The 12447-nt window shown below is 37.1% G+C and overlaps 1 protein-coding gene across 8 annotated transcripts in view; it reads right to left on the reverse strand.

The window, feature by feature from the left end:
* Positions 1 to 12447, reverse strand: part of RIC1 (RIC1 homolog, RAB6A GEF complex partner 1) — a 154779-nt gene that overhangs the window by 29887 nt on the left and 112445 nt on the right. For all 8 annotated transcript variants that reach the window (XR_008660246.2, XR_008660244.2, XM_055294302.2 and 5 more), the window contains 5 exons: positions 11343 to 11431; positions 6576 to 6720; positions 5850 to 5898; positions 3503 to 3655; positions 2077 to 2280 (listed from right to left, as the gene is read on the reverse strand). Coding sequence is in view for 6 of the 8 variants with exons in the window: in XM_055294302.2 (XP_055150277.1) it covers positions 2077 to 2280; positions 3503 to 3655; positions 5850 to 5898; positions 6576 to 6720; positions 11343 to 11431 (640 nt within the window). In the remaining 2 variants the exon portion in view is untranslated. The remainder of the gene's footprint in view (positions 1 to 2076; positions 2281 to 3502; positions 3656 to 5849; positions 5899 to 6575; positions 6721 to 11342; positions 11432 to 12447) is intronic.

Below are 12447 nucleotides of genomic sequence, written 5' to 3' on the forward strand. Positions count from 1 at the left end.
CAGGACAAGCAGCAGAATTAGTTGGAGTTTATCTAAGCTATACAAGAAGTATACAAAGAATAAATCACGCAAACAAAATCAACTTTGACAGAGGATGTGGTCACTTGTCTTAGAAAAACGGATACTATTGTAGGGTGAATTAAACCAGGCAACTATGTTTCTTCAGGGAGTCATCATAAATGGCTAAATAGCCTAGAATGTAAAAGTTTAACATTATACAGACACTGCATACTGCCCAATACACCACCACAACTGCACTGGATCACATAGCTTGAGTGCCAGCAAAATATAGCGCAACTCCAAGTACAAACCGCCAAATAGGCAAATTCTAAGTGTTAGCTCAAGGTCAGTAGTGTATTATGTGATTTAATACTCAGTACCTCGGTTTTAAAATACATTAGATTTTTACTTTAACGTAGAGTCATGATAAAGATAAGTCTGCCACTACCCTGCTGGGTGAACTGGACAAGTCATATAACTTCTCTGATCCTCAGTTTCCTCATGCATCAAATCCAGTTGGACTTTATGATCTCTAAGGTCCTTCCAGCTTGAAAAATTCTATGAGCCCATTATAATTGTTTCAGCAGTACAAAACAATTAATGTGGCATTATTTATGTTATTTTTAAGGAAACTGATAAACTAGGTAAACTCAAGTTTTAAAAGTTCATCTGTCTAAATATCTTTAGCTATCTAAAGAACAGAGTAACACTGGAATCTTGCTAGTACCCAAAGTCCTAAAATCAGTGTTAAAATGTTTCTCTTATACGGGATACTTCATAGGTGCTTGAGAATCACAGAATCACTGAGTTTTTGAGCTGGAAGGAAATTCAATTTTTGTTATTGCCTGATCGATTTTTTAGTTCCAGACCTACCTTCTTTGATCCTCTGCTCTACTTGGCTCTCTGGTAACACAGACCTGGCTAGGCAGAACTGGCATTGACGCTAGGTCAGTGTAGAATGAATAGTTCAAAGTATGGGGAAATGAAAATAGCAGAGAAATGGCTATAGGAGAGAAGGGAGCAGTGGAAAATTTTAGTCAAGGAAGTAGCTAGTGCAGTTTTATTTAAAAATTGTTACTAATTATAAAATGGTATGTATATTGTTTGATTCTATGAATTTATTAATGTAAGTTAAGTACATTTTCTTTTAGTGTATACCACATGTCAATGTAGGAGATAATCCTTCAACCTTTCACATGACCATTTTTTTGTCTCTCATTATCTTCATTCAAGGTCAACTGAAAATAACATGGGAGCTGAAGTAGGCTAGTAGGGTAAACATATAGAGAGTCAAAGTAAGGCAAAGAAAATAGAAACTGACTAAAAGAAAGTAAGAGTGGGCTTTGATGTACATAAAATATTTTCCTATCAAAAAGGGAAAGAAAACACTCGGAAGACTGAAATTATGTATGCAAGTTTCTTTTAAGAAACTTCAACTGAGTGGTTTCCCCAAAATAATTTTACTTGGTATCAAAATTCAGAATTAATTTCCATGTTAAATGTCAGTTTATCAGAATTACTGTAAGACACTGTTAATTTAAAAGTGATATCAGAATGAATAAATAATTTGGAATAAGTTTAGCTAATAAAAGTATTAACAATAAAGCTCTCTACTGATCACAAGTCTGCAATTTGGGTCCAAAGTCACGTGATCAACCTCAACGTGGCCCCATTAGGGCTGTAAAGTCAGCTGTACAGAGTACTAGCTGATGTTGCCACTTTCCACGAGATTATTACACTTTGCTTTGCCTGTGCAAATCCGTAGAGCTAAATTTATATAAAAAAAGAGGCTGAAAGTAAAATAAATAGTTCTCAATGAGAAGGCAAAACATAAACTTCTAGTTCTTGACATTATTAATGGACTTGAAGCAGGTGGGGATATACTCTACGCCAAGTGGAAAGAAAGGAGGGAGAAGACAAGAGGACAAGAACACAGAAAAGCAGAAGAGGGACATGACAAAATGGTTAAAAGGATTCTCAGTTGCCTGAAGTTAACAGATGAAATATTTAATAATCTGTTCCAGGTGATATCCTACCAAACAATAAGTCTCTCGTAATCAGTAACTAAAGATTTACCTGTACAACATGCCAATGCCGATGTCCAAGTAAAGTGCTTAATCCCTGAGACTCTAAACCTCCATCTGCAAATGGGCTCTTTTCTCGACTGGGCTTATGCTCAGAGTGTGTTGAAGAACTCCTGGGATTCTGGGTTTGTGAAGCCTCTCCACAGTTCAAGTACAAGCGATCCTCGCCCTGAAGCAACACCTGCTCTTGGTTACTCTAAATGAGGGAAAGAGGAACAGAAGGGCAAAGGAGGAAAACAAATAAAAACAACTCAATATTACTCAGGAGAAAATAACACATCGATTTAGTTTTATTATAGGAAATATACATGTATCTTGATGTTGATTTTCTTCACAGAGGACAAAGACTACACAATAATCTCATGCACTGTTACAATTAGAAAGAATACTGCTCTTAGTGACTACGAGATTTCATCTAGAAAGCCAGTGTTCTCAAAGGTGAGTAGACTCATTAACTATTGAAATCAGACAAAGTAGTACCCTACCCTTGTCACCTTTCCATTTTAGTCCAAATGCTGGCTTGACATAAAACTCAAGGGTGCTTTTAAATAATTATTTGGGATGGGGAAGGGGAGGGAGAAATGCTTTCTTCTTTTCTGGGGATCCTTAATCTTCAAGTGGAATAATGGATTTGAGATTTAGGCTATTTTCAGATTTTTTCTGGATGTGTTGTAAATTTTAGTTAGAAATTTGTTGTACCAAATATCCATTAAAAAGCCACTGATGGTAGGTATTAAGATACACATTTCTAACATGTAATATATACCATTACTGTATACTAGCAATATATAATAATATTAGTATACACTACTTCAGATAAAAATACAAGAGGCAGTGTTTGGGGCGGTGTTTCTAAAAGCAAGTCCTCAGACATACTTTCTTCAAGCTGTTTCTTAAAAATTCACAGTTAAATAAGCATGGGGAACACTGTTTTTTATATACCACCTCCTGGATTTTCATGATGCACATTAGCATATTTAAGACTCTGGAGCCCTACAATAAATCTCTACAATTTTGATTTACCTTAAATATTTGACACTTATATGGAAACAAAACTTTTAAAAAATCCTGTGGAACTGCTACTAATATCTCTCATAAGTAGTGCCTGGAGGAGCACACTTTGGGAAATGCTATTCAGATAAAGACTAAATTACTCAAATTATTTAAATAAATATATAAACATTGCTTTCTGTCAAATTGCTTATGACCCTTTTAAAAAAATAAGACCAAAGAAACACAACCCGTTGAGAAATAAAATTTTGGCATAAATTTAATATAAATTAAAAAGAAACACAAGAATCATAGAAAAGAAGATAATATGCCAATTTTAGAAGTATACACCATACATATGTCATAAAGAAGGGTCTGAACTTCTAACATAAAAGACACTAAAAAATCAGAGCTTTAAATATACTTACCATACAAGGGTTTACAGTGAGTACACTCTTAATAAACTGAAATAACAGGATGCTGGGCTGTTTAACTACACTCCTGAGGTCAGACTCAATTTCAGTGTTTTGAGAACCAAATCCGCTGATAACCCATAGGTGATAGCCTTCTGCACCCCAGCTCTTAGAGAGAAGAAGAGGGAGAAAAAAAGTCAGAGCAATAAAAGGCTTTTGTATCCCTTTCTAGCTTCAATTATTCAAATTCTGAAATAGCCAATGATAGCATTATTAATGATTTCTGAAGGTTGGAGAAACCGTGATAACACAGACAAGAATCACACCTTCAGTTACCTCTTAACTAACTCCAGAGGAAACCACCATCACTGCTCTCTATCTACAAAAGTGAAAACATTACCTACCATTCTTAATGCCAATTTCAGGGTCTTAATCCTAAAAATACCTATGGTGCTCTGTAACTTCTCCATTGCTTTAATTTAGCTGCCTCTCAAATACAAAGAAATTCCTTACAGAAGACATCCCAGGTTACCCAGTAGAAGCCTGGCAAAGAAGCCCCTACAACAGATGCAGTTTTGTATGGAGCAAAAAACATTGGATTGGAAGCTGTGAGACTAGAGTTTTCATTATAGCTTGGCTTTTTATATATATTACCTTGGCCAAGCTGTCTGGTTTCTCAGGATATAAGTTTCTTCCTCTGTAAAATGAGAAGGTTCAAATAAATTTTCTCCAGAACCATTCAGTTTTAATATTCTGTAACTAGACTCCATGATAGTATTTTTAAAGATTAGTGATTCTCAATCTTCAAGCCAAGAAAATGGTAAAGGGGCAGGGGTAGCCCATGAATTGTTGCAAAATTTCTAAAGTTTAATAGAACTTTTATGTTTTCCTATGATAAAGCTGCCTAAGTTTTAACTAAAATGCTTAGATTCTTAGTTTGTGGTTAAAATATCAACTTAGTGAGACAGATAACACTGGTTCTTGCATGCCATTCAGAAGCACTGATTGGTATTTATAGAAATGTGTGGCTGAAAACTTATTTTAAACTATGGAGATGGGAAAAGACATCAGAAGGGGTCCTTGGTGGTGAAAGGTTGGGAACCACTATCCTAGGCAACCATGGTGGTTTTAATTCTACAAGAAACTCAAGATCAGAAGAATGTCTTCCTCTGTGGAGCAAGAGAGAAGAGAAGCGACAAGCCGCATAGTCACTAATTTAAAAAGGATGGTATGCAGAGGGTCTATAGCAAGAAAAACTTGTATGTAAAGACAGGGGTTTTATCTCTGTTTTCTACAGAAACTCTTGAAAATAGGTAAAAAACAAAAATACAGGTTGAGCCTCCCTAATCCAAAAATCTGAAATGCTCCAATAGCTGAAACTTTTTGAGGGCTGATATGACACCACAGTAAAAAATTCCACACCTGACTTCATGTGATGAGCTGCAGTCAAAATTGTGTTTTATGTACAAAATTATTACAAATTCATTGCATTAGCTTCAGTCTATGTGCATAAGGTATATATAAAACATAAGTGAATTCTGTGTTTAGACTTGAGTCCCATCCCCGAGAATGTATTTGCAAATATTCCAAAATCCAAAAAGTTCCAAAATCTGAAACACTTCTGGTTCCAAGCACTTTGGTTAAGGGATACTCAACCTGTATTGTTTACAACAGTGACTATAATCCTCTTTGACATACATCTATGTAAAGTTTTAAAAATATGCTCAAGGCACTGTATACATATATATAGATACATAGATACAGATCTCCTCAAGTAATGCACAAGTGCATGTCCTCCAGGAAAAATGCCCAATGAGCATTTCACCTCATGTTAAAAGCAAGCAGGCCATGAGAAGACACATACAAAAAAGGCCTCATCTGAACAGTCATTATCATCATAAAGATGACAGGGGTTTGCTGGCCACATCTAAACAAAACGCAAATACTAAAAATCAGGCAGCCTTCCAATTAAAAAAAAAAAAAAAAAAGACTTTCATCAAGCAAGAACTGTATAAGGAAGAGTCTGCTGAGACTAAAATAGTTTTGTGATTTATCAGATCAACATGAGTGAAAAAAGGGGGCCAGCCTGGGCAACATGGCAAGACCCTGTCTCTACTAAAAATCAAAAAAATTAAACCGGGTGTGGATAGTGGCGTGCCTAGAGTCTCAGCTACTTGGAAGCTTGAGGCAGGAGGATTGCTTAGAGAGGCTGCGGTGAGCTATGATCTGCCACTGCTCTCCAACCTGGGTGACAGCGCAAGACCCTGTCTCAAAAAATTAAATAAATAAAAATGAGTGAAAAAAAGGAAGAAAAATCCAAGTTTTTTTAATACCATGCCAATTTTTTATAGAAAGTACTTACCATAGAGTTGATCTTAAGGGGATCTTTTTTGGTGCCATCAGACCTATAACTGAAACAGAATAGAAACTAAATATAATACAGCCTTCCAATTACATATAATACACATAAAATTTAGTGTTTTTTAAAAAGTCAAACGGATTTTGCTCCTTCAAAATAGAAATACATAATAATGCATGAAACACAAAACTGTGGGTTAATACACCTAGGTGTATATATCTCTCAGCCACATTTTCCGAGGTCCAAGTGACTTGTTGCCAGAGTTTTATGCAGCTTTTAAAGGTGTGCTCATTTCATCAGAACTGAGGTTCAGGGTAGTATATGAAGTGGGCAGAGATACCAACCTACTCCAATCAATCACTGGGCTAACCTACATTAACCCAATGAGATAACGTAACTTTCTACTATTTATGTACATGCCTTACCACCCTCATTACATTATAAACTACCTAAAAGCAGAACCATGTCTGATTCTGCTTTGTGTCTAACATGCTGTCCGATATACAAGAGGGGTTCAATAAATAAATACATTTTTATGGAATGAGATGTACATTTTTAAAAAAATGAGTGTTCAGAGAATCAGTATATTCGAACAGAGTATGAACTTTGCAAATTGTTTTAAGGTAAGAGTCAAGGCAAAAAGGGAAGTTCTGACACAAGGTTTTTGTATGCATGCACTGTGAGAAATAATGGAGTTATTTTATCTAAAAATTGTCTTTTTTGACTTACGCAAAATCTCCTCCAAGTGTACAAATCAGCTGTGCTCCAAACACACTCCATAAAGAAAGGCCTCCATATTCCCAGGTCACTATTACAACACTATTGTCAGGAGACCATCTCATCAATTTAACAGCTCCTGTTTTATTCCAAATGTCTGTTAGGAAATAGTGAGAAGAGTTAAAAATACATAGTTGCTTCAGAAATACTTTTTTTTTAAATACAATCTCTATTTTCAAATCTAAATGAGTAGAAAGGTATGACTGCTTCAAAAAATAAATCCTGCTCATTTAGGACTACTTAAAATTAGTAACGCCATTAGTTTTGTCCTGATCTAAGCAGAACAAACTCAGTGCACAGGTGATTGGTAAAAAGTGAAAACTGTTTCTAGTCACTATCAGCTTGATTAACTTATAACTGTGTAATCTTAAAAGTCTTTGGCTTTGTATAAATCAGTTTCTGTAAAACAGGGATAAGGTTACAGTAAAAGCTGTCTTTAGAAAAAAAAGTATGCAGGCCTTAAAAAAAGCTACACAGTAAGAATGATTAAAAAAACGTAAGGAGCAAATTTCTATTTCTGGAAGTACAGCAAATGACACCCTGAATGACTTCCACACTGAAAAAACTAAGATGTTGAATAGAATACTTAAATCCTCAAAACAATCAAAAATACTGAGACAAAGTGCTTGTTCCCTGAATTTTTCTGCCAAACCCTGGAGACCCTGACTTCTACCTCTGATGACTCACAGCATGTTAGGAACAGGAGATAAGCTCAGAGCTTGCCCAAGACAGGTAATCTAACAAAAGATACCCATGTAAAGCTGGGACTACAATGGACTATATCCATGGTATAAGAGAGAATGAGAAAAAAGCCTCTGCCATGTAGGAAAAGAATTAGCAAGGAACACTTTCATGTTTCATCAGTGGAACTGAATGGAAAATAACACTCCCTTGATAATCTGAAGCCACAAACCCTCACTGTGATTTGTAATTTGTGCAATTTAATGTGGTTCAAACAGAGAATACAATGCAAAGGGTTACAGATTGATGAAGTGCTCCCAAGTGAACAGCGGAAGCAAAGACATTTAAATCCTCTCTGGAAAAACTCAAATGTTATCCAGTTCTCAAAGCGCTACACACAAAAAAATACGCTTCAAGGAAAACAATTGGCTCTCCGTCAAAAATCCTAAAATACATACACAAATGAGCAAGAACCCAAAGAATCAAGAAATGGCAGAAAGACTCAGAAAGGCTTCAGATTTTGGGATTAACAGACACAGAATACAAAATAACTACTTTTTATAGCCAACGAAATAAAGGAGAAGACTCAAACAAGGAGCAGGATGCATACAGATTGGAAAAAGAGCTAAATAAGCCTTTAAATAATAAAAAATACAATAACTGAAATTAAGAACTTGATGGACAGATCAAACAACATATTAGGCATAACTGGAGAGGAACAGCAAACCCAGATGGAGAAAAAATTTCTAGAACGCAGTCTAGAGAAACAAAATTAAAAAAAATTTAAAGTTAGGTTAAGAAACATGGAAAAAAGTATAACGTGTAACTGACTTCCAGAAAAAGAGATTAGGGGAGAGGCAATATTTAGAAAGATTGGTTGAGAATTTTCCAGAAATAGTTCAAAGACATAAATCTTCATCCAGCAAGCCTGAGTCTCAAGCAGGATTTGAAAAACAAACAAAATTCTTCACCTTCCACATCACAGTGAAACTGCAGAAAGGCAAAAACAAAGACAAGATCTGAAAGGTAGCTATAAAGACCAATCTCTTGAAAAGAGAAGACAACTTGACAGATGACCTCCCAATAGCTGCAATGGAAATCCAATGACACTAGAACAAATTCTTCAACGTATAAAAAGAAAATAACTGCCAATCCAAAACAGCATACCAAGTTAAACTACAATTAAATCACAGGGGCAAAATAAGTACATTTCAGACTCCCCCAAAGTAGAGTTTACCTTCAAAAAACTTCATTAAAAGAAATTCCAAGGGATGTATGGGAGGTTTTTCAGGCAGAAAATGGTCTCAAGAAGAAGGTATGAGTTGGTAAAATATATGGTGGGCAAGGCCGGGTGCGGTGGCTCATGCCTGTAATCCCAGCACTTCGGAGGCCGAGGCGGGTGGATCACGAGGTCAGGAGATCGAGACCATCCTGGCTAACACGGTGAAACCCCGTCTCTACTAAAAATACAAAAAATTAGCTGGGCGAGGTGGCAGGCGCCTGTAGTCCCAGCTACTCGGGAGGCTGAGGCAGGAGAATGGCGTGAACCCTGGGGGGCGGAGCCTGCAGTGAGCTGAAATCGCGCCACTGCACTCCAACCTGGGCGACAGCGAGACTCCATCTCAAAAAAAAAAAAAAAAAAAAAAAGATATGGTGGGTAAAAATACTTGTATAAATGTGAGTAACACTAAGTCAACATGAATAGTTAAATATCCTAATTGTGATGGTTAACACTGAGTGTCAACTTGTCTGAATTGAAGGATACAAAGTATTAATCCTGGGTGTGTCTGTGAGGGTGCTGCCAAAAGAGATTAACATTTGAGTCAGTGGGCTGGAAAAGGCAGACCCACCCTTAATCTGGGTGGGCACAATCTAATCAGCTGCCAGTGCGGCTAGAATATAAGCAGGCAGAAAAATGTGAATATAGAGATGGGACTAGCCCCCCAGCCTACATCTTTCTCGTGTGCTGGATGCTTCCTGCCCTCAAATATCAGACTCCAAGTTCTTCAGTTTTGGAACTTGGACTGGCTCCCCTTGCTCCTCAGGCTGCAGATGGCCTATTGTGGGACCTTGTAATCATGTGATCATTTATTAATACTTAATAAACTCCCCTTTATAAATATGTATGTATCTATTCTATTAGTTCTGTCCCCTAGAGGACCCTTACTAACACAGATATTGGTACGAGGAGTGATTCTGGAGGAACAGAATATTAAGGATGGAGTTCCTTTATTGGTTTTGGGGTTTCTAGAGTTGGCTGCCTAATATCATTAGACTCCAAAATGCTAAGGACTCTATTTCTAATAGTCCGGAGAACATTGATAGTCCTTGACATGAACTGTTCATATAGAGTTACGCAAAAGAAATGCATTTGGCACTCCTGATTCATTGCTTGTGAGAGGCAAGGAGTTTAGTGACTCTATACATAACACCTCTGACCATATGTGGAGAACCAAGGAACATAATGAAGCTAGTTGGTTGCTCCTAAGTTCAGTGAACAAGGTGATGAAAGAAAATGATGAACACAGGGATTCTATCCCTCAGAAGCAGATACTGAGCCTCAGATCTGCTAAGATTGCCCTGAGTGAGGGTTTTATCTCCTATAGATACAGAGCTAAAATTGTGGAAACACAGAGACAAGCTCTTATCATTTGAGTGGCTGATCTGCAACAAAAGGTGCATGCACAGCCTCACCAGGTGTCTACTGTTAAAGTGAAGGCATTGATTGGAAAAGGATGGGACCCTGCAACTGGGAAAGGGGATGTGTGGGAGGACCCTGATGAAGCTAGATTCACTGAGTTTGTAAACTCCGGTGAACCTTTTTTTTGCCAGAAGAAACAGCTTTCCCCATCCCCAATAGTGGCAACATCCCCTCCTGGACCCATGCTGCCATTAGCCCTTCCACCTTTATCTGAGGAGATAAACCCTGTGCTGCATGAGGCAAGAGTGATGCCCTCCCCTGAAGCAGTTGCCAGGCAAGATAATGTTGATTCTCCTCAGGAGCCACCCCCAACACCTCTGTTTGCTTCTAGACCTATAAATAAAGTCCTGGCAGGCCTCTAGAGGTGGGGTTGAGAGTATGACCCATGAGGAGGTGCACTATGGGAACTGCTTGAGTTTTCTAATTTATATAAACAGAAATCTGGAGAACAGGCATCAGAATGGATATTAAGGGTGTGGCATAATGATGGAAGGAACACAGAGTTGGATCAGGCTTAATTTATTGATTTGGGCCCACTAAGTAGGGACTCCGCATTTAAAGCTGCAGCTCGGGGAGTTAAAAAAGGTTCTAATAGTTTATTTTTGTGGTTAGCTGAAATATGGATTAAAAGATGGCCCACTGTGAGTGAGCTGCAAATGCCTGATCTCCCTTGGTTTAATGTAGAGGAAGGGATCCAAAGGCTTAGGGAGATTCAGAAGGTGGAGTGGATTAGTCACTTTAGACCTACTCATCCCAGCTGGGAGGGTCCAGAAGATATACCCTTGACTGATGCCTTGCAAAACAGATTTTTAAGGGCAGCAGCTACATCTTTGAAGAACCCTATAATTGCACTTCTCTGTATGTCAGATCTAAAAGTGGGAACCTCAGTCACTCAACTACAAAATTTAAATACAACAGGAATAACTGGATCCCGGGGCAGCAGGGGCCAAGTGGCGGCACTCAACTATCAAAGGCAAGGTGGGTGTAGCTACTGTAATGGACAGCAGAAGCAAAGCGGCAATCAGAATAGTCTGACTTGTGTGGAACTCGGGCATTGGCTAATTAATTATGGTGTTCCTGGAAGGAAGCCTACTGCATTCCCACTTAATTTATACAAGCAGAAAACTTCTAGGTCGAATGGACAAAACACTAACTTGAATTATTACAACAGAATCATGGCCCCTCAATCAATTTCCAGACTTGAGCCAGTTTACACACCCAGAGCCCCAATATTTGACCTATAGCATGACATGTATTGTTTAACTTAAAATCAGCATCTGCTACACATGGCATTACCAGCACATTAAAAATGTTTAAAAAAAAAAAAAAGGACTCACCAGGATACTGTTTTGCTGTTAGCTCTAATTTATGAGATAGCAGCATGGCTCCAGTGCTGTTATCTATTGTATAGACCTGCACAGAACCACTGTGAAAACAACAATGAAAAACTTTTAGTGAAAAAAGACAAATACAAATAGAAAAAGCATTATAGAACTCATGTTCTGCTGGTAGGAGTGTAAACTAAAACAAAACCATTCTGTCAATAAGTTACAGTCATCTCATAAATTTGAACAGAGGCATATTCTAATCTAGCAATTTCACTTCCAGATAGATCCCAGAAATTATTGTCTAGTGTTTACTAGAAATATGTACAATGTCCACTGTACTATTGTGATAATTTTTAAAAAAGGAAATAGCCTATCTAGCAACATGAGGAAAAAAATGAACTTTTATTTGGCTATAGTACATATGGTGTAGCAATATAATACTATACCACATAGCACTGAAAATGAATGAACTTTAGCCACATGGATAGCGAATATAGTTAACCCTTGAACAACATGGATCTGAACAGCATGGGCCCACTTATACATGTATTTTCTTCTGCCTCTGCCACCCCTGACATACCTCCTTTTCCTCTTCCTCAAGCCTACTCAACATGAACATAGTGACAATGAAGACTTTTAAGATGATCCACTTCCACTTAATCAATAGTAAATACATTATTTCTTAATAATCTTTTCTCTAGCTTACTTTATTGTAGGAATACAATATATAATATTAATATATGTAACATAAAAAGTATGTGTTAATTGACTATATTGCCAGTAAGGTTTCCAGTCATGCTATTAGTAGTTAAAAGTCTTGGGCGAGTCAAAAGTTACACATAAATTTTTCAACTGTGTTGGGGGGTTGGTACCTCTAACCCCTGGGCTGTTCAATGGTCAACAGTATATACATCTAAGATATAAAATATATATATATACACACACATAAGTGTGTGTGTAAAAGCATAGCAAATATAAACATACATATTTGATATATATATAGTAGATATACAGTATTAATAGTAAATATATTTGTGGTAAAAATACAACAAAGAGTTAATGTATACAAATTTCAGATTAGTGATACTCTGGTGAAGAAGGGGGAGTATCAAAG

Source organism: Symphalangus syndactylus, chromosome 9 (assembly GCF_028878055.3).
Source record: "Symphalangus syndactylus isolate Jambi chromosome 9, NHGRI_mSymSyn1-v2.1_pri, whole genome shotgun sequence".
Lineage (NCBI taxonomy): Eukaryota > Metazoa > Chordata > Mammalia > Primates > Hylobatidae > Symphalangus > Symphalangus syndactylus.